General features: G+C 32.4%; 1 protein-coding gene across 2 annotated transcripts in view; it reads left to right on the top strand.

Annotated features, from left to right (window-relative positions):
• The first annotated feature begins 13,951 nt into the window (after positions 1–13,951).
• The window catches only part of LOC130900612 (cytochrome P450 306a1), a 31,935-nt gene continuing 26,576 nt past the window's right edge, over positions 13,952–19,310 (top strand). Inside the window, exons 1-2 of one of the 2 annotated variants that reach the window (XM_057811327.1) lie at positions 13,952–14,056; positions 18,746–19,052. In XM_057811327.1, coding sequence (XP_057667310.1) covers positions 18,746–19,052 — 307 coding nt within the window. In that variant the 5' untranslated portion in view covers positions 13,952–14,056. Of the gene's footprint in view, positions 14,057–15,882; positions 16,143–18,745; positions 19,053–19,310 lie in introns of those variants that run through there. The other variant, XM_057811326.1, reaches the window with a different exon arrangement.

Genomic DNA, 19,310 nt, shown 5'->3' with positions numbered 1-19,310 from the left:
CTTGAATTGGTTTGGAAGAAGATGGTCAATATTTTTTTAGAAATCTCAATTTATTTATTCAAACTTTATTTTATATATGCTTCTGCTACGGAGGCAGATTTTCAGCCACCGTGATGTTTTATGGATGTAATATTGCATTGGCCAGAAGAGTTACAGAATAGTAAACTGTATTGCTCTTATACATGTCATTTTCAAGCCGATTTGTAATCAATGTGAGTTATCCGTATCTCGAATAAATTTATTGATATTATCCGTTGATCAAACTCTACGTTTCTTTTCACGGTATCCAACGATTTTGTTCTTTATGATCGGGACCAATTTTGAAAACTTTATAATATAAATATTTTTCTCACCATTCAATTCAATTTTCAAGATTAAATAGACACTCCAAGGGTAGGAGGCTTAGTGATTTTTTATTTTTTCTCCAAATAGCACATTTTCAGAAAGCTTTACATGTTATTTGTCGCATATTTTACGAAAATGGTCGTAGGTATGCTTTTCCACATAGAAACTTGGATTTCACCGGTAACATTAATATTAATATACTTAATGGGGCATGAGTACCACAATAACAATCAACATCTATTTTCTTGAAATAACTTAAAATTTTGAGTAACTACGGGCAAACACAGTCAGACACACACGCGGTCCCACAACAATGAGAAAATCCACGTCAAAATGTATTGAAAGTATTTATTTTTAAAATATTTCAGACGATGTAAATTCACAGTTGTATAAAAAATATTATGTATAGTTCTTGTATATAGTTTGTATTGTCATGGTACATTAGAGAGAATTTTTGGCCTCGACCTGCGGTCTCGGTGAACAAATAACACTCTCATGTGCCATTAAAAAAAACTCAGTTTACTTACCTTAAAATCAGTTCATGATGATGGATACATAGTTATTTAAGAGCTCAGATTATATATTAAAGAGACTACACTTTGTTCTTTCATTTCCACAGCCCTATAACAATAATCACGTCCATAGATTTGGATATAGTTCAACTGAAAGAGGTGGATTTATTCAGTCATTAATACGATAATGTTTTATTCAATATTGTTTTTCATTTATTTTATTTTTTTTTCATTTCATTTAGTATTCAAGAATGCAAAAACATTTTAAAAAGTGTCCCCTTCTCCCTTCTTTCTGATGTGTATATTTTCCTGCCAATTCTAACTAGGCAATTACAAAGATACGTAAAAATAAATGGAAATAAAAAAGAAGAATTTATTAAGGGGTTGTTGGCCTACGATCCAGATACGATTCTTATGCAAATCACATGGCAAAGCAGCGGAGGTTCAGTGTGGTCAGTGACGCTCCTAGGCCGTCTACAAGTACATCTGCAGTAAACAGGCCAGTTAATTTTCGTATGAGATGTGAACAAATTACTAAATACTAAAAAACATCGCATATATTAATGATTTTCTACAATATAATTCGAAATTATTTTACCTAATAGAGTAATGTAATGCAATATCTCCGTGTTCGATAAAATTATAATTATTTTATTTTTTTATATACCAAGATAAACTTTAACATTTTAGACCACAAATGGAATCTTCAGTTATTCAATTTTAATTTTTGTTAAGCATTCCTTTAAAGTTATAACAAATTTTAATAATAATCCATTCTAAACAAAAGGAAGCACCAATAGTTTGAACCTTTGAACTACTACGAGGAAGTTGGCAGAAGTAAGTACCTGGTCCAAAAAAAAAAACACAAAAATTTTGGAAAAAATATATTTATTTTTCAACATAATTTCCTTTTAGCTACACTACACTTTTCCCAACGATGTTCAATAATCTCTATTCCCTTTTTATAATCGTCAAGCTCCTCAAAATAGCCATTAACTGCCGACATCACCTCTTCATTGTTCGAAAATCTTTGACCACTCAGCAATTTTCTCAAGTTTGGGAACAGAAAATAATCCGAGTGGGCTAAATATGACGAATAGGGTGCATGAAGTAGCAATTCAAACTTTAATTCATTAATTTTGGCCATTGCAATAATGGATGTGTGAGCTGGTAGACTGTTTTCTTGAAACAACACTCTCTTCTTACCCAAATTCGGTCATTTTTGCTTGACTTCTTTGCTCAAACGATGCAATAAGTTTGCAACATGACCTTGCCTACAGTCTTCGCTTTCTTTTGTTTATTTTATTTCGGATGTGAAGTGATGAACCCACATCTTATCGAGCTGTTTGTCATGTCTAAATTTTCAGTTCATATGCAATCTACCGCATTTTCAATCAACATCCAATACCGCTTTGTGAATTTTTTTCAACATATCTGGAATCGTCACCTCATTTGGTCGACTACTGCGACCCTGGTTCTCCATATCATAATCCTGCTAGTTAGGCGTGTTTTATAAACATTATTTCTTGATTTTGCTAAAATAATTCGTATACTAACTTTACTATAAGATTCGTACCCCTTGTATATTAAATCATAGTCTTCTCGTATTGAGAAAGACAAAAAAACTAACGACATTCTCTGCTCTATGGATACCAGCTCTTCTAAATTAAGAGTAGAGTAAATAGAAATCTGCTACAGACCAAAAAGATGGTTATATTTACATCAAATGACGAAAAAGTTATTTCACAAAAATGTTCTACAATAGTGACAGCTTTATTTAAAGCTTTTGTACATATTTTAAAAAATTTATGGATATTTGTGATACTTCTTGGTTTACATTTATTTTTAACGTGAGGCTTATTGCATCAAATTATAGGCATCACCTATGAACCAATAGTTTGAAACTTCAAGCTTTCCTAAAACTCTTAGTCTCATCATCTGGTAGTCCTTGATCCTTTCTTAAACAGGTTGCAACCTATTATGTTTATCTACGACATTTTTCAGTTGTGGAATGAGGTCGAAAAAGCTTTTTGTTTTTGAAACAGTCATTTATAATAGTATTTTACAATGTTGGAGATCGAAATTTGTTCAAAAATATTGAACTCGATTGGACCCTATCCAGATTCGATGGTTAATCTGTTTTTTCTAAGTTGCGTGGTAAGTTGATACGCATTTTCCAGCGAATTGAACATATATTTTCCCTTTATATTTATATATCTAATTTTTCTCACAATGAAGAAGCACCTCCAAATTCGATTTGTTCGGCCATGTTCACCGCTATATATCAAATTTATTAACAAGTATTCTGTGTGAAATTTTTTGAACGAAACCATATTTAGATGCCTTAGAAGAGTTACATAAAACAAATGTAACTGTTTAGTTGATTTATTCAGAGAAGTTTGATCAAAATATTTTTCCTCAATTCCATTCTGTTTGATATAGTTTGCGTGGTTGAAGTAGGGATAAATTTGAAAATATTTTATCCTAATTCGCTGTACTTGTCTCATGGAGTCAGTAGAATCGCTGGGAAAACAAGATTTCAGTTTCCAAGGGTTCAATTAACAACAAAAAAAAAAATATTTATTAAAGCTCCTTCAAGAGTGCAAACAGACACGGAAGCACTTCTAGATTTTATCATGCGTCGAAAGTTAGTCGCATTGCAGTTTGGTACGTGAAGTCTTTATTTTCTTTCAATTACATAAAAAAAGAAAATCAACTGTATCAAAGAAGCAAATCGAATTTTTTCCGATCCAAAATTGAGCAATAATTTAAGTTATATGAAAAATAATTATAAAATAATTATTGAAACGATTTCACACAAGAGAAAATTGAAATATCTTTATTCACCTCAATCAACTAGAAAATTAAAAACTATTATCCAATCCATTTCAAATAAATTAAAGAAAGTGCCAGTTAAACATAAAGGCTTTATACTGAATACACTGCTTACACTACCACTACACTAACACTCACGATTACATTGTCTGGCGCCCGTTTCGATAAGTTATCGTCCTCAGAGATTGGTTATTCAAACGCGCGTCAGAGAGTGTAATTATGAGTGTTGGTGTAAACAGTGTGAATATCGTCAACGGTTTCAATAATTCCGACTTATGAAGGCTTTATTACTTTGATTAAGTATTAAGTGGAGAAGTAGCAGCAGAAATAAAAATTGAACCTTCGTAAAAGCATTATAATATGTGTCGATTACGTAGAACGTCGGACGACAGGGTTTCCAATATTGAGAAATCAAAAAAACATGTAGCTGTGAAATTCTAATCAATAGTACTTAATAATAACATGTGAATCTTTGTAAATAGATATAAATATTAAATAGATAAATAAAAACGATTTTATATTTTGCGTATATACGCGCATATTTCACGTAATTGTTTTGCAAATAATTTCCAACCTTTATTATACAGTTATCATAATATGTATAACCATATTTAATTGCAATATCTTTCGTTCTTTGTATCGACAGGCCTAAAATATAAAAGAACGTTCAACAGCTCTCCTTAACCTGTTAATTTTATTTGTTTATTTGTTTACTCTGACTCTTGGTATTTCTGATGATGGTAAAACAACTGATCGCAGGGTAAGTTTATATGAGTATACAGGACTATAAACTTGATTTATGATATGGGATAATGAACCTCTGTAAAGACCATGTGATTGTCAAAACAATTTAAATTCAATTTCTGGAATATTTCATTGCTAAAAAGTATAGTAAAAAATAACATCTTAGTGAAATGAAAAACCTTAAATTGTCCGCTATAAATAACTACACGTCAAACATTCTACCAAGATCGATGTTATCATTATCATAAGAATTGAATAACAACTACTGGTAGCAGGTTGGTTGAGTATGTATAGAGCTAGGGAAATGACCTTGCGAGCCAGACAATGGTCTACCTATAGAGTTCACTACCTACAGAGAACATTGGCCACTACCTTCGAAATAACTTTTTAGAAACATTTGTTATTATTAATAAGGATCGACCACATCAAAATTAGTTACCACTTTAGATTGATTGACAGTTCCAATAAGAAATTTATTTAATAACAAACTTGAATACAGACAGCTCTACTCGTATAATACCGTGAATATCAGTATATGTAAATACATTTTAATTTGAATGACAGATATTTTTTCACGTTCGTTTAAATTCTTTCTAGGTTTTATATTTGTGTCAAATAATATGTTTATTATATTAAAACAAATATTGAAGTAAAAAATGACATATATTTCCATATTATGTACCATGGGCCCAGTATAGGTCCAGACTTGCGGCAAGTATGTACAACTCTGACCCAAGCTTGGAAACCATTATTGGCCCAGGCTTGGTGAGACTCTGGAATGATAACAATGTTCCTCGCTTGGTTTGCAAGCCTTTTTTTGCCCTAGTAGTAGATGAAAGATAATGCCTTCCTCTCAGCGGGCGGTGCAATGCTGAGAGTTCGTGTGGGACTCTCACCTCACTAAACCACCCTCCACTTTTAAAAACGTCCTTGGGAGAGACTGTGTACTGGTAGAACAGAGACTGCCATTTCATTAGCACACTTTCCTAAATTACTATGTTTGTACTTACCCTTTCATCTCTCTAACTTCTTTTTCCCTCTTCTCCATTATTGACGTCTTGTATTCTGTTACGTTTTGTCAATTTATTTTGGAGTCATGAATCCTCTCTCGGCAATTTTCTGTTAATATTCTTTTCTATTTCTCTTCTTTCTTGATTCCATCTCGCACATTCGTACAAGACATGAGCCGGGTTGACCCTTTGTTCACAGATATCGTGAGCTGTTTGTTTGTTTTAATTCTTTTAGTAAAGGTAGCAAACAACCCATATCCTATAAGAATCTGCGTGACAAAACAGTTTGTTGTTCAATGCTTACAATTCATCCATTTTTTAATATCTATGATAAGGCCTGGTTGCCTAGACAAACCCAAGATTGGTCTACAATCGTGGGCTAAGCTGATTGCTTGTAAAAATAGATTTTGAATACATTCTTAATAAAATTATAGTTTTATGACCAATGTTATTCATAAAAGATTATTTCTTTTATGAATTATAGATATTAGAAAAAAACTATAGTTATTTAGAGTTCTGCCAAGCCTGGCTGATTATAGGATGACTGAGGTGGGGTTATCCAGAGTTCAACCAGGCAGAATTGATTGAGATCAATGAAAATTTGAACACAATTTGACTATAATATAATTGGTATATGTATATCTTTGGCTACTAAAAATAGAATACAATCGTTTTGAAAATGCTTAACCCTTAACCGGATAGGTTTGTAAATTATCTGTAGCCAACATGCCTAAAGTCCGCTCCCATGTAATAATCAAGTGATTGATCACCTTCTTTATACCTAGCTTTTGAATTTCTAACGGAATTGAGTTGGACAATGGCAATAAAATCAATGTATCCTGGTCTGTCAGATGCCACGTTTCTGTTAGTGTGAGTTTTTCACATTATAAATAATGGCTGGATCGTCATGAAGGGGTGTTATGGTGATTGAAACTTTGATCAAACTGTGATGCAGTGGTTTGATGAAGCCGAAGATGACGCAAGTGATATAGACGAAATCCTAAAAGATAAGTTTTCGCAATCCGAATATTACAGTGTCTCTGAAGTTTCATAAAAGAAGGAAGAGGATACTGCCAGCGGGAACAGTGCCTTGAAAATTTGAAAAAGGGAAAAGCGTAATTTCAAGAAGAGAAGAAATCTGCTTATTACGTGTACTGCGAAAGCCCGCTTAGATGGTGCCCAACGGAAGTCTTTTGGTAATTTGAAAAATAGGTACATAATAATTTTTGATCGCAATTTTAATTTCTATTGGGAAAAAAAGAATTATTACTGATATTAACATACTTTTTTGCTTTTCTTTCTAGCCATTTAGGGCACAATAATGAAGAATCCTTAATATCTCAAAATAGAATAAATCACAGTTGATAAGACAGTAACCTACAAAGGACACCTGAAGCTCTTTTAGGAACTCTAAGATGAAGTATCGTAATTAACTATGAGCAACAGGAATAAACTTCAGGCTCTAGATATAAATTCCTTTTATTTTGCTCCATCGTTTTTATGTCGTTTCTATGGCACTGCGTTGGCATCGTTTTAAAATCGTTTGGGCTGGTCCATAACCTTTAATAAGTCGATGAAATACATGCTTTTCTAGTGCTATTGATTTTTAAGTCCATTTCCAAATCAAACTATGACTATTTTTGCGATAGGTGTGATATATTTCGAGCAATGATGAGACGTTCTTTTTTCAGCTTTGAGGTTTAACAATCCCGATATTAGATAAATTTATAAACAATTCTCAACATGTATATGGATTGGAATTGTCAGCGAGAATAGACGAAATGCTATTTGGTTTTAGAGGTGATTTTAGATTCAAATTCTACATGCCCTTCGAATTTGTAGGTATTTTCTTAACACTCAGTCTCTCAAATACTACTTTTCAGATGGAGTATTAAATGTCCCACCTTTAAGAAGTTAATAAAAGTTCAGACTTATCGTATTCTGTACTAGTATAGTCCTTAAGAAAATCTCCGTATTAAATATACTTAGTTTATATTTTATATACAAAGACGTTTGTGAGATTGATGTCAATTATTTGACGATTATTCTTTTTATAACTCCCAACGAAATTCTCTAGTAAAAAACAAGAGCCTACATTTTTATTTGTTAAAGAATGTCTAGTAAACAGTCACCATCATTGAAATGTAGATCAAGGCTAGATAACAACATATTATTAAAGTACAATCGAACCATTTCAAATGTTTTTTTATTTCTTGTTGATATGAAATCATTATAGTCTCTTGTTTTACTGTGAAACATATCAATTGGAAAAATCATTCCAAAAAACATTGCAAAGAAATGGAATGGAAACTAATGAGAAAATGAAAACTAATAAGTTAATAGTAGTGATATACTTATTAATTGATTAATAAATTAAGGAATGTTTTACTTTTAATATTAACTGACAAGAAACATTTTGCTTGGTTGAATTGGAAGTAGAAATTGGTATAAAATAGGCTAAAGTATAAAATAACCTTTTCTAGATAAAATCTTTTAAAAATCTGGTTAACCAGCCTCATTTACCGAATGCCATGATTGCCGTGCCATTCGTGGCATCAGCCTCAGAGGTCGATTACCTAGGGGGCAATGCAACCATTTTTATGAAAATCTAAGGCCAACCACTGCACTGACGGGGGTTCCATAAGCCATGGTCGTCTCAGAAAAAACCCATAACAAGTACTGCTACTATCATTTATTACAAAATGTATTCATTACATAAATCAGTTATTATTACATTCTTTTTCGAATTTACTCGATGTCGTTGTGAGTGAATCCGAAATCTTTAATACAATTTTTAATTGAATTTTGAGGTGCTCAGATTCCTCACAGTATTTTCAAATTTTAAATATTTACTCAAAATATATGTATGTTTTGTTTCTGATATTTTATTTAGATTGAAAAAATGGATAGATAAAAATATATCTAAGCATCTACAATACATATGACTGCTATTACATCACTCAATAAGTCGTGTGACTGACACACAGATGGCGCGGCCATTGTCAAATTTATATGACGTTTATGCATTATCAACTTACTTTTAAAAGACTATGTGTTAAATTTTATAACATTTCGATTAGTCAGAAAAAAGCGACAACCATTTAAGTGAAGCTACTTTTGTTATTTTTAAACAATTTTGTGAGGGAGATTGCTGTGGCCGTAAAGATATCAAAAGGCAGTGTGTTCACAATTATGCAGGAACATTTGACTATGAGAAAGCTTTTTTCAAAGCTTTTTATCTATAACGGCTAAGGTTTTAGTCAAATACCCGCCACTGTCTTTGAAGCCTTTTCGAATTACTTTTACGTCGCTGGAGGCATAGCCAGTTATTGTCTTTGGCTCACGTGCTCCTATATATTTACATAATTACGAGTTTTTATGGTGTTTTAATGAGGGCTTTTATAAATGAAGTATCCAAGCATTTTATAAGAGAACTCTCAATTTTTGGTTTTTCAATAAGAAATATACAAATATGACAATATATTACTATTTTGCAATTTGATTGTAAATAAAATATAAACAGTTAAATGATTTGTTTATTTTATATCTTAATATATGGATAACAATACGGTGAATCATTAAAAATAAAATGCAGTTGTCAATTGCTCATACCACTTGTAAACATAGACAGATTTCAACATTTGGTGACGATCTTGGGCATTTATTTCAACTTGATATTGATGAAAATTAAAGGTGTTTGTTTGCGTAATTACCTCTTAATTAAATGAAAAGATCTTAATCTTATCAAAAGGTCCTCTTAGAGAACAATAACCAACAGGGTTACCAACGTTCGAAAGAATTGTACGATTTGGTTGAAACGATTAAATTATATTTGATTTTGTTTTATGTGACGAAATCTAACGACGCTGGCTGCAATACCGTGAGTGATCAACTTAACCTCAACCTCTGACTTGTCATTTTGTTGCAATACTACTGACGTACCTATAGTACTTTGAGGACCCGCAATAATTCTCATCTTTAGTCAAAATTTTGAGATTTGATGCCGTCGGTATTCAGCAAACCAAATACTCTTAGGAAGGTGAACTATTATGTGGAAAATTAATAGTGGCTGTAGGATTTACAATGTGCGCCTGTGTGAAGGTACACTTGTGGCCCTTGATGACCACTTCAAGCAGCATGTGTTCCCGTAATTGTCTGTGTCTTTGTGATACATCACTATTATCAATCGGGAGTGTACAAACGCTGACCTGGTAGTAGAAAAAGATTAGAAGATTTAGAATAAAAATCAAAAGCAGAATCCACCACAATATTCCTCCTAGGAACTAAATAGTATTGTAGATGGCACATAAAAATAAGTTAACACGGTTTATTTCATTTGCCGACAAACGTAAATGATTATTTTTAAGTCACTCAAACATATCGATGCTACGTATCAAATATGTCCGGTAGTCTAAGATAAGAAAAATTGATTGGTTCGAATTGGACATTACAAGGTTTGAGAATCAGATGGTGGTAAAATTATTAGCGAAACCGCTTTTCAAGTTTACTGAATAAACATAAAGGTTTGTGTAGTCTCAAAAGAATCTTAGTTCCATTTAGAACTTACTTCACTATTGAGGAATAAATTGATATGGCCATAATACTAATTGATATAGTTTTCGAGGGAAAAACTTATATAAATTTATTATAAATATCTTAAACAGTGCGGTAGATTTATAAAAAACTAGTAAAATCTAGTAAATTTAGTCAAAAGACGACGACTTTCTTGGTTTTTGACAAAACTGAACTTGTCAAATGTCAAGCAGAAATAAGAATGATAAAGTGAAGAAGAAAACTTTTTTTTCAAAACTGTTATCTAAATATTTAGGAAGGAACTTAACATTCACGTCTGAATTCAAGATATGTATATAATTATAACAAAACCAATGTCAATTTACAGATCTGATGGTATTGGGGGAACAAAGAAGTGGATACGCCTCTTCCAAAATAATTCATTCTGAAATTTTTGCTTTTAACTAACATTCCTTGCGAGTTTTTCACTTTGATTTGAAGTCTATTGTGAAGGCTCAGAAACTGTAACTCCTGATGCCCTACGCTAATTCCAGTATGGGCGCTAATCGAGGGTAGTGCAGAGGTAGGACAATAAATAAAGTTCGACAGCTTAAACTAACTATAATATATCAACAGTACTATAAACACAAAATTATATACATCGAAATATTAAACTACGTCCCAGAAAGGCCGTAGCTTCGCTTAGATCCCGGCTTTCAAAATCTGATCGCTTCGTGGTATCGAGACAGAAGGAATTTCTCCACAATTCCAAACGCCTCACCTGGTTTTGTATTAGTATGGAACAAAGAGCAGGTAAAAGGTTTTGGTTTTTTCCAAAGGCAGGTATATTGGGGAGGAATCATATAATTGTATGCTACGAGTATTTGGACATTAAGAAGATGGAATTTCTTGGGTCAGATATTGGTCAGTCAGATATGGACGTATCATCGTTATTAAGGTAATTTGTATTTGTTAAGTATTTTTAAATGCAAGGTCACATGGTGTGGCCGCCACATAATCCCCTTCTGAGTCTGTGTGTTCACGGAAACCAGGCTTGATAACATTGTACAAAGTCGTCGCCCTTAACGCCAAATTCTTACTGCTGCTGTGGTTAGGCTGGTGCGTCTTTCTCTGTTGGTAGTCCATCGGCTGCGACTGGTTATCGTCAGGGTGCTGTTCCATATTTTGGTCTACTGCTGGTACCTGACGACTTCGTAGGTAGATAGTCATGCCATTGTCGTCTGATATATCTCGTTCAGTGTGTACGCCGGTTTCAGTCAGCCGAACGTTACAGTTTTTTCTGTTCCTTGTGATTAGATAATGAAAGTTTTCTCCCCTCGTTCAATCACTTTGTAAGGTCCGTCGTAAGGCATGCGCAACAAGATTTTCACCCCGTTGTGGCGTCGAAAAACGTATTTTGTTGTAGCCAGATCTTGAAAGACAGAGGGTATCCGTGTGCCATATCGCTTCATAGGTGTTGGACATAGGAGGCCGATATTCCGGCTTAATTCCTTAAACAAACTAATACTACCAATAAACGTAATACTGACAAAAGCTTTCGCAATTTTTTAAGTGTTGTAAAGCTTCATCTATAATGCATTGTTATGGAGACATTTGTATTTTATGTATTCATAGAAAGAATTTGTATATTTTACGTTTAATATTTAACATAATTTTTATTGTTCAATAGAGTTGTTAAACCGATTAATATTTCCAAAAAAAGTTTCGGAAAAAGAGCTCCATAATGATGAGACACAATAAAATTGTATAAAAGTGTATCGTTTTTTTTGCAAAACGTCACGCAGTTGGCAACAAACAGATTCATTGAACTTCAACAGTGGTTGGCCTTAGATTTTCATAAAAATGGTTGCAATGCACCCGCGGTAAACGACCTCACTCATACTCACTCCAAGAAGTTTAAAAAAGAATGCTGATGCAATTTTTGAAACAGAAATAATTCATTTTATTTTGTAAACGGATTAATAATTCAATTAACAGCGTAGATCCTTCCTCCAGACAACTAAAACTAAGATTTTTTATATTTATCAAATTATTTAAATATCGTTTGCTTCAAATCATTCGCTTTTTTTTTTCTTTTTGACTATAAAAATTCAGAGGGGAAAGTAAAGGTTCAAGTTCTACTTTCAGTACATCGGTTCAGTTAGCGGGTATTCAAATAGGAAAGTACTGATCATTCTATGGTACGATAAACTTAAAAGAATAACCGATAGATAACCATTGTCCTTTATTCTTTTTACGATCGGTTTCTTGAGGTTTTCATTTTTATTTTTTACTTTCTGTGCACTAAATATTTTTTTCCATTTTAAATACTCACGAATCTTTTTACATTTTTTATGCACACTACAAACAAATATTTTGATTTTGATCGTGTTTCAACTGCAATAGAGCAATCTTAGCTGACTACATCAGAATAGCGGTCGTGGGGTCAATAATCGATTTTCTTGTATGTACCCTTGTTAGTTTTTTGATTTTTTCGGCGGTGAGAGTTATTTTGTATCGTTTTTTTTATGATATCTCGCGGACTCTTTTTTTAATACTTTTAGATCTATTTCAGAGGAGCTAATTCAGATGAAACTGATTATTTTTTAATCAATCAGCAAGTAAGCTTTTTATTGATTACGAAAAGGTTTTTGATAGAGCTCAACGTGAAGAATTGATAAAGATACTGAAAGAGATACAAATAGATTACAGAAACCTTTATCATAACCAGACAGCCAAAATGAACATAAAGGGTGAACTGACAGAAGAAATACATATAAAACGTGGAGTAAAATGGTTGCATATTACCACCAATACTTTTTGATACATATTCGGAAGTAATTATACAGGAAGCACTAGCAGAAGAGAAAGCGGAGTTAATAACGTAAGATATGTTGACGACACTATCTTAATAGCGGAGAATATAGAAGACCTTCAAAGAAAAAGTTAAGAAGAGTCAGCGAGCAGTATGGGCTACACATGAATTTAAATAAAACTAAATACATGCACTTCTCGAAAATGCAAGATCAAAATGCAAATATCTAGGGACTTGGATTAATTCGAGAAATGACAGCACTGCACTGAAGATATAAAAGTGAGAATTGAAATTGCTCGAGGTGCATTTTATAAAATGAAAAACTTCTTTCGATGTAAAAACTTGAATAAAGAATGATAAAATGTTACATATACTGGATCCTTCTGTACGGAATGGAGGCAGCTACATTAAACAAAGCAATAATGAAAAAACTGGAAGCCTTTGAAATGTGGATATTGAGAAGAATACTACGAACATCAAAGACAGATAAAATCGCAAAAGTTTTACGCAAAATGGCATAAAAGAGAATGATTGATTACCATAAAAGTCCGTAAATTAGAGTACTTCGGTCATGTAATGAGAGGACAACGATACGAATTCCAGAGATTGATAATGCAGGGAGAGATAGAGGATATAGTACTACGTATAGGAGGTATAGGACGACGAAGATTGCTGCGAAACTTTAGGGAGTGGCTCAACTGCACAGCAAACCAATTGTTTAGAGCAGCCATGAATAAAATATAACCTTTGTCCGAAGATGGAACTAAGAGAAAGAAGTAATTTATAATCATAATTGTGTAGTTATTTCGTATTTACAGAATCCATTTACCCCCGTATAACTGGATAAATAAAAGTTATGATTTAAATGCTGTAGCCTAGTTATTTAAATAAATAAATGTCGTTGTTTCCTGATGCAATCAGGCCCATTTAAACAATCGACCCAGTAATCTGTAGCTGAAATTTTTCTTCTTCATAAACTTTTGTTAAGTTTAGACTATTTTTGACAGAAAAACCAATTTTTATAGTAATTGTCCCTTTTTTAGTGACCACAAGTTCCTAGCAATAACTTTTTCTACGTATATTACAAAATGATAATATTTAGTAGTGATAAAAATGATTTTGAAAATTTGGTGCGTCCCCTGTATTCTCTTCCGGCTTATCGATATCAAACATCAACTGTTGCTTTGTCAGTTCTGTGGCAAAGGAGTCGCTTTTGGTGAACCATTTAGGTAGTAGTGTAATATTTGTTCCTTTCGTGATATGACCTAAATTATATCTAAAAGGTAAGTTATATATTTAGTAGATTTAATTAAGTATTTTTTGAAATATCAGCGAAATAACGTCGAACGAATTCTTTATAAAAATATATCGACGCTATTTTTAGAGACCGGTCGGTGTATCGAATCATTTTGTGAGGTTATGTGCGACGTTGTCAATTACAACGGAACGTCTATAGTTTCTATTATATCAAATAAATCAACAATGTGATAATGAATGTATTCTTTAATTATATTTTACAACGTCAGTACTTCTATTTGCATTATTTGTATTAATTCATGCACGTGTTAAAACTATTTGTTTATTAATAACTACGCTGGCGATAATTACGAAAATGTTAAATAAATTTCTACAATATACAATGCGGGCAGAAAGTTTTCTCTTTTTATTGTATGTTTAAATATCAATTAGCAATCAAAATAGTTTATTAAATTGGAAGAATTGTATCTTCAATTCGTATGTTTCAATAGACATTGAAATTGTTTCAAAAAAACATTTTTATTAATTAACCGCCAGTCAAAACTGAGTACCTAGTTGAGGTTTAACTTTTTTTTTATTTTGCAAGCAGAATGAAACTATTCAAATATTTAAAAAGATTTTGGATATTACAATTTTTGCCAAGTATTTGTTCTATAGTGTTATGTCTTATCTTGTCAGTTATTAAGTGTTTCACAGTGAGTTTTGTCCTGCATAGTTCACATTGTGGGGACTCAATTTTGGTATTGAAATAACTGTGGGCAAATTTAGTGTGGACTATTCGTAACCTAGTTAATTTAACTTGGAGTAATCATTCCATTTTCGATTTCACATCACATAGTTTCGATTTTGATATTTGCCACCGGGGTTTTGGATGCTTCTGTATATGCGAAGTGAAATTTAGGAAATTTATCAAGTCTAGGAGCAAATTCTTTTCCAATCAAGACATTGGGAATTTCTAATTTGTTAAATTTGCACTGTGTAGTGTCTGCGGAGGGATATTGATCGACCATGATGTTTTGATGTTAATCGGATGTGGAATTTTGTAGCGATTGTCATGTATGATGGAATAAACTGGATTGAGTTGGTTTGTGCTGATGGATAGCGCATATAAAGCGGCAAGGTATATTTTTCCTGAAATGTAAAGGAAATTCTTCGGTTTCGAATTGCAAGGTTTTTATTGAGCTGGAACTGAGTGCTCCTGCTGCTATTCTTAGTGCTCTATTTTGAATGATTTTTGGTTGGTTTAAGGCAGTAGCAGTTATAGTGAGATATGCTCGTGATTGTTTACGTGCTTTCAGTTTTCTGTCAAAAATCATTCCAAGAAATCTGATGTTATGGACAAATTTTAAGCGATTGTTATTGAGCTCTGGGGTGTAAGATTGTGTTTTTTGGAGAAAATAAAATGCATTTAGTCTTTTCAGTCTTATTTTTTCTCCCTATAAAATTGAAATCTATATTTGGTTCATATTCTTGTATTGTATTAAGGTTTGATATCCTCGTAATTATCAGTGAAGTTTTCATATATTACAAATTTCGTGAAATGTGATAAACATAAAAATGTGGCATCAGGGCAATCAGTTTATTTATATCGTTGCGAATATAAAAGCTGTTATGTAAACTATTTGACCTTGGTAGTGAATGGCTAATCAATTTAGAAGGTTGATTAACCTTATTTAACGTTTTTATATGAAATAAAATGAACCTATTTTTATTTATTATGTTTTGGAAGGAATTATGTCAAATATTAACTAATGACGGGAATGTTTGTATATTTATGCTAGGTATAAAGGTATTTCTAAATGTAATGAGATAAATATAGATCTTCAACTTGATGATATATTTGATTTACGTATTTTTAACCTATAAACAAAATCTGTATTCAAGTTGTTTTCCAATTATATCATTTATCATAATAATCGTGTACGGAATTGTCTTTATTTTCAAAATTTTTCAATGATAGTAGATATGTGGCAATTAATCGAGTTCAGTTTATCATTTAAAGCTGTTGCAAACTGTTTTTCTGAATAATGCGAGTGCAAGTGTACTAATCTTAATTCGGTCTTCGTTCACTTCAAAATGATTTTGCGGTTGTTATTATTTATTACTTTTGAGGTAAGTTTGTATGAAAACTTAGCAATGGGTTGAAACACAAATATTCTAGCCACAAATTGGAATAATCAGTACCTTACCCAAATACGGTATATTCAATTTTGAAAATGTTATGTTGGAGTTTTTGTTCGCTTTTATTAAGAGTTTGTCTTCTTACAGATACACAATTTTAAATCATAATAAAACATAGAAATATATCTTTAATATCAATGTATCGGGATTTACTGATTAGAAAATTGTATGACAATGAAGATTTTGGCTATGTGGCAGTAAAGGTTTGTTGATGTAATGGTGTTACCACAAAGGTAGATCATCCTCCCACGAAATGTGATTCTGCTTATTTCTGTACTCATTCCACCACGGTGGCTTCATCGGAGAACAAAGTTTTTAATGGGAATTCAATATCAATATATGTTCTAGCCCATTCGCTGAGTTGACAATGCATACAATGGTCATTTGGAGGTAATACTTGAACAATGTGAATCTTTGAAGCTGTTAATCCAACATAATTTTATAAAGTAGACGGACACAATCTCATTTGATGAGAAGAGCGACGAATTCATTGATTTGGATCTTTTTAAATGCATCTCTGCACAGAGGCTAAAGCTTTTTCCATGCTCAGCGTCTCGCGATAAAGAAACACATTGAGTTACTACTAAGCATGAAATATTTTTGTGTGGGATATGATATATTTTGGGAATGGCTTTAATATAGGGAAAATTTTCGTCTGTAGGGCTGTGAGTGTCATGATTTTTAGGTTCTCTTGTATTATTTATTGTCGTTGGCCATTTCACTGATGAGAAGTTCACCTAGCTACAGCAAAATCGCAGAAAACCTCTAACACCAAAGCGTCTTAGGAAATACAAATTACGAAGATGATCCCAGAAGTGAACAAGATGGGTGTCGCGTTTGCTTACAATGGAACAAAAATACCTTCATGAAGATGTTTTCGTCGGGTGTTTGTCAATGTTTCACATAATTTTTGCGCCGTTTCATAACCATGAATGGAACGTGGGTCCATCACTTCATTCCCGAAACGGACTGAATAGGGATAATCGGCTAAAAAGAAGACAAAGACCGTTCCATCTGTAAGCATGGTCATGGCGTCGTTTTTTGGTATGTGCGTGGGATAATTTCCATTAATTATCTTGAAAATGAAAAATTATAAATAGCGACTATTATGCGAATTTATTGTAACATTCAAGCAAAGACATCAAGCAGAAACGACCGTATTTGGCTAAGAAGAAAGTGTGGTTTCATGAATACAATGCAGCAGCTCACCCATCCTTTATTGAAATGGCCAAAATTAATGAATTAAAGTTGGAATTGTTACCTCATGAACCCTATTCGCTAGATTCAATTCCCTTGGATTATTTTCTGTTGCCAGACTAAAAAAATGGCTAGTTGGTCAAAGATTTGCCTACAATGAAGAGGTGATGTCGGCAGTTAATGGCTATTTTGAGCAACTTGTCGATTCTTATTAGAAAAAAGGAAGGAAAGGAAGGAAATATATTTTTGTGTTTTCTTTGTTGGTCCAGGTATTGCTGGGACCATCCTCGGATCAGTAAGAGTTAATGTGTTCTAAAAATGATCTATTGTTATTTTCTGAAGTACGATCAAGTACGACAAATGAACGATAAGTTTACGAATTGAACCATAATTAGATAAAAAATAATAAAAATAATCCATAATGAAATGCCGAACAAATCTAAACGAAAAGGAACTAAGAGCTGTTAAATGTGTTGTCAAAGGAAGCAGTGTGATCCAATCTGATTTTCTCATTTTTGTTAAAAAAATTTCCCATTTGTAGATATGAACAGCTTTTTAAATAAATAAAATGAAATGTCTCCATAAAGGCATATTTAACTGAGAGTTTTACTTCAAAAGACTTTGCAATAGACCATAAAATTGCTAACTCTATCGGTCCCATTTAACTCAATCCTCTCATATAATTTCGTTTGGTCTCTCTGAACGTTTTCTGAGTGTTGCTAGTGGCAACACACGATATGTAATTTGTACTCTATCGTTATTTTTCGTATTTGATTGTCAATTTTAGAATATAGCAGACTTGTATAAATTGTAAATACGGGATTCTACAAAAAAGTTATCTTATCTGACTTCTATTTTTATATGAGTTCCCTGCTAGATATTCAAATAGTGAAAATATTTATGCACAAAATAACAGTAATATTACGATATAATTTGGTCGTGATAACCTCTCCAACTAATTTTTTTTTCATAGTATTTAGCGATCGGAAAAAGTGACATTTGAACTGTGTCTGTTCGAACGAAAATAAGATTTCAATTTAGATTATGACGTCAGTGGATCAGTATTGCAATAATAAGAAAACATAACAAGCTAAATATTGTTATGAATAGGTTTTGTATTCAATTTCGGCCAATTACAGATCACATAATGTCGGTGCTATTTGTTTAGGTGTTAACTAGCCTAAATGTTTTATCAACCTCTGATTCTCATTGCCACTTACTCAACATATGTTGTTAATGATAAAAATAAGCAAACTCCTTACAAAATAGTAACTTTAATATCCAAAACTTTGCTTCTGAGACATATTTTTCAACGTTATTTGGTATTTTATTTTCAGATGTATTTATATTTAATAGCGCTGTTTGTTTTGTGGATTACCTACATAATTTGGAAAAATTATAGTCTACCACCTGGACCTTGGGGTATACCTATTTTCGGTTACTTACCATGGATGGACCCAAAAAACCCATATATTACTTTGACAAACTTATCCAAAAAGTATGGTTCTATTTATGGACTGAATCTGGGTAGTGTTTATACTGTAGTTTTGACGAATCCAAAAACTATTAAATCGGTGTTTTCAATTAACGCCACAACAGGCAGAGCGCCCCTATATTTGACTCATGGAATAATGGAAGGAAATGGTAAGTATGCCCCCAGTAAACATTTCTTTGTCATATTTGATTTGATCTTGATCTAAAACTCACTTCTACAGGGTAAATAATAAAATGTATAAACTTCCTACCGTTTATGTTTAGAATGATTCTTCACATTCGTGTGTATATTGTGTCGTATTTAGGTGAAAAATGCTGTTCAGTATTAGTTTTGAGGTATTTTACTGAAAAAATTTACTTTAAAAATTTTTCATTATAAAAAGAATCAGACTAGTTATCCATCAAATC

Source organism: Diorhabda carinulata, chromosome X, assembly GCF_026250575.1.
Source record: "Diorhabda carinulata isolate Delta chromosome X, icDioCari1.1, whole genome shotgun sequence".
Classification (NCBI taxonomy): Eukaryota; Metazoa; Arthropoda; class Insecta; order Coleoptera; family Chrysomelidae; genus Diorhabda; species Diorhabda carinulata.
This window is presented reverse-complemented; position numbering and strand designations above follow the sequence as displayed.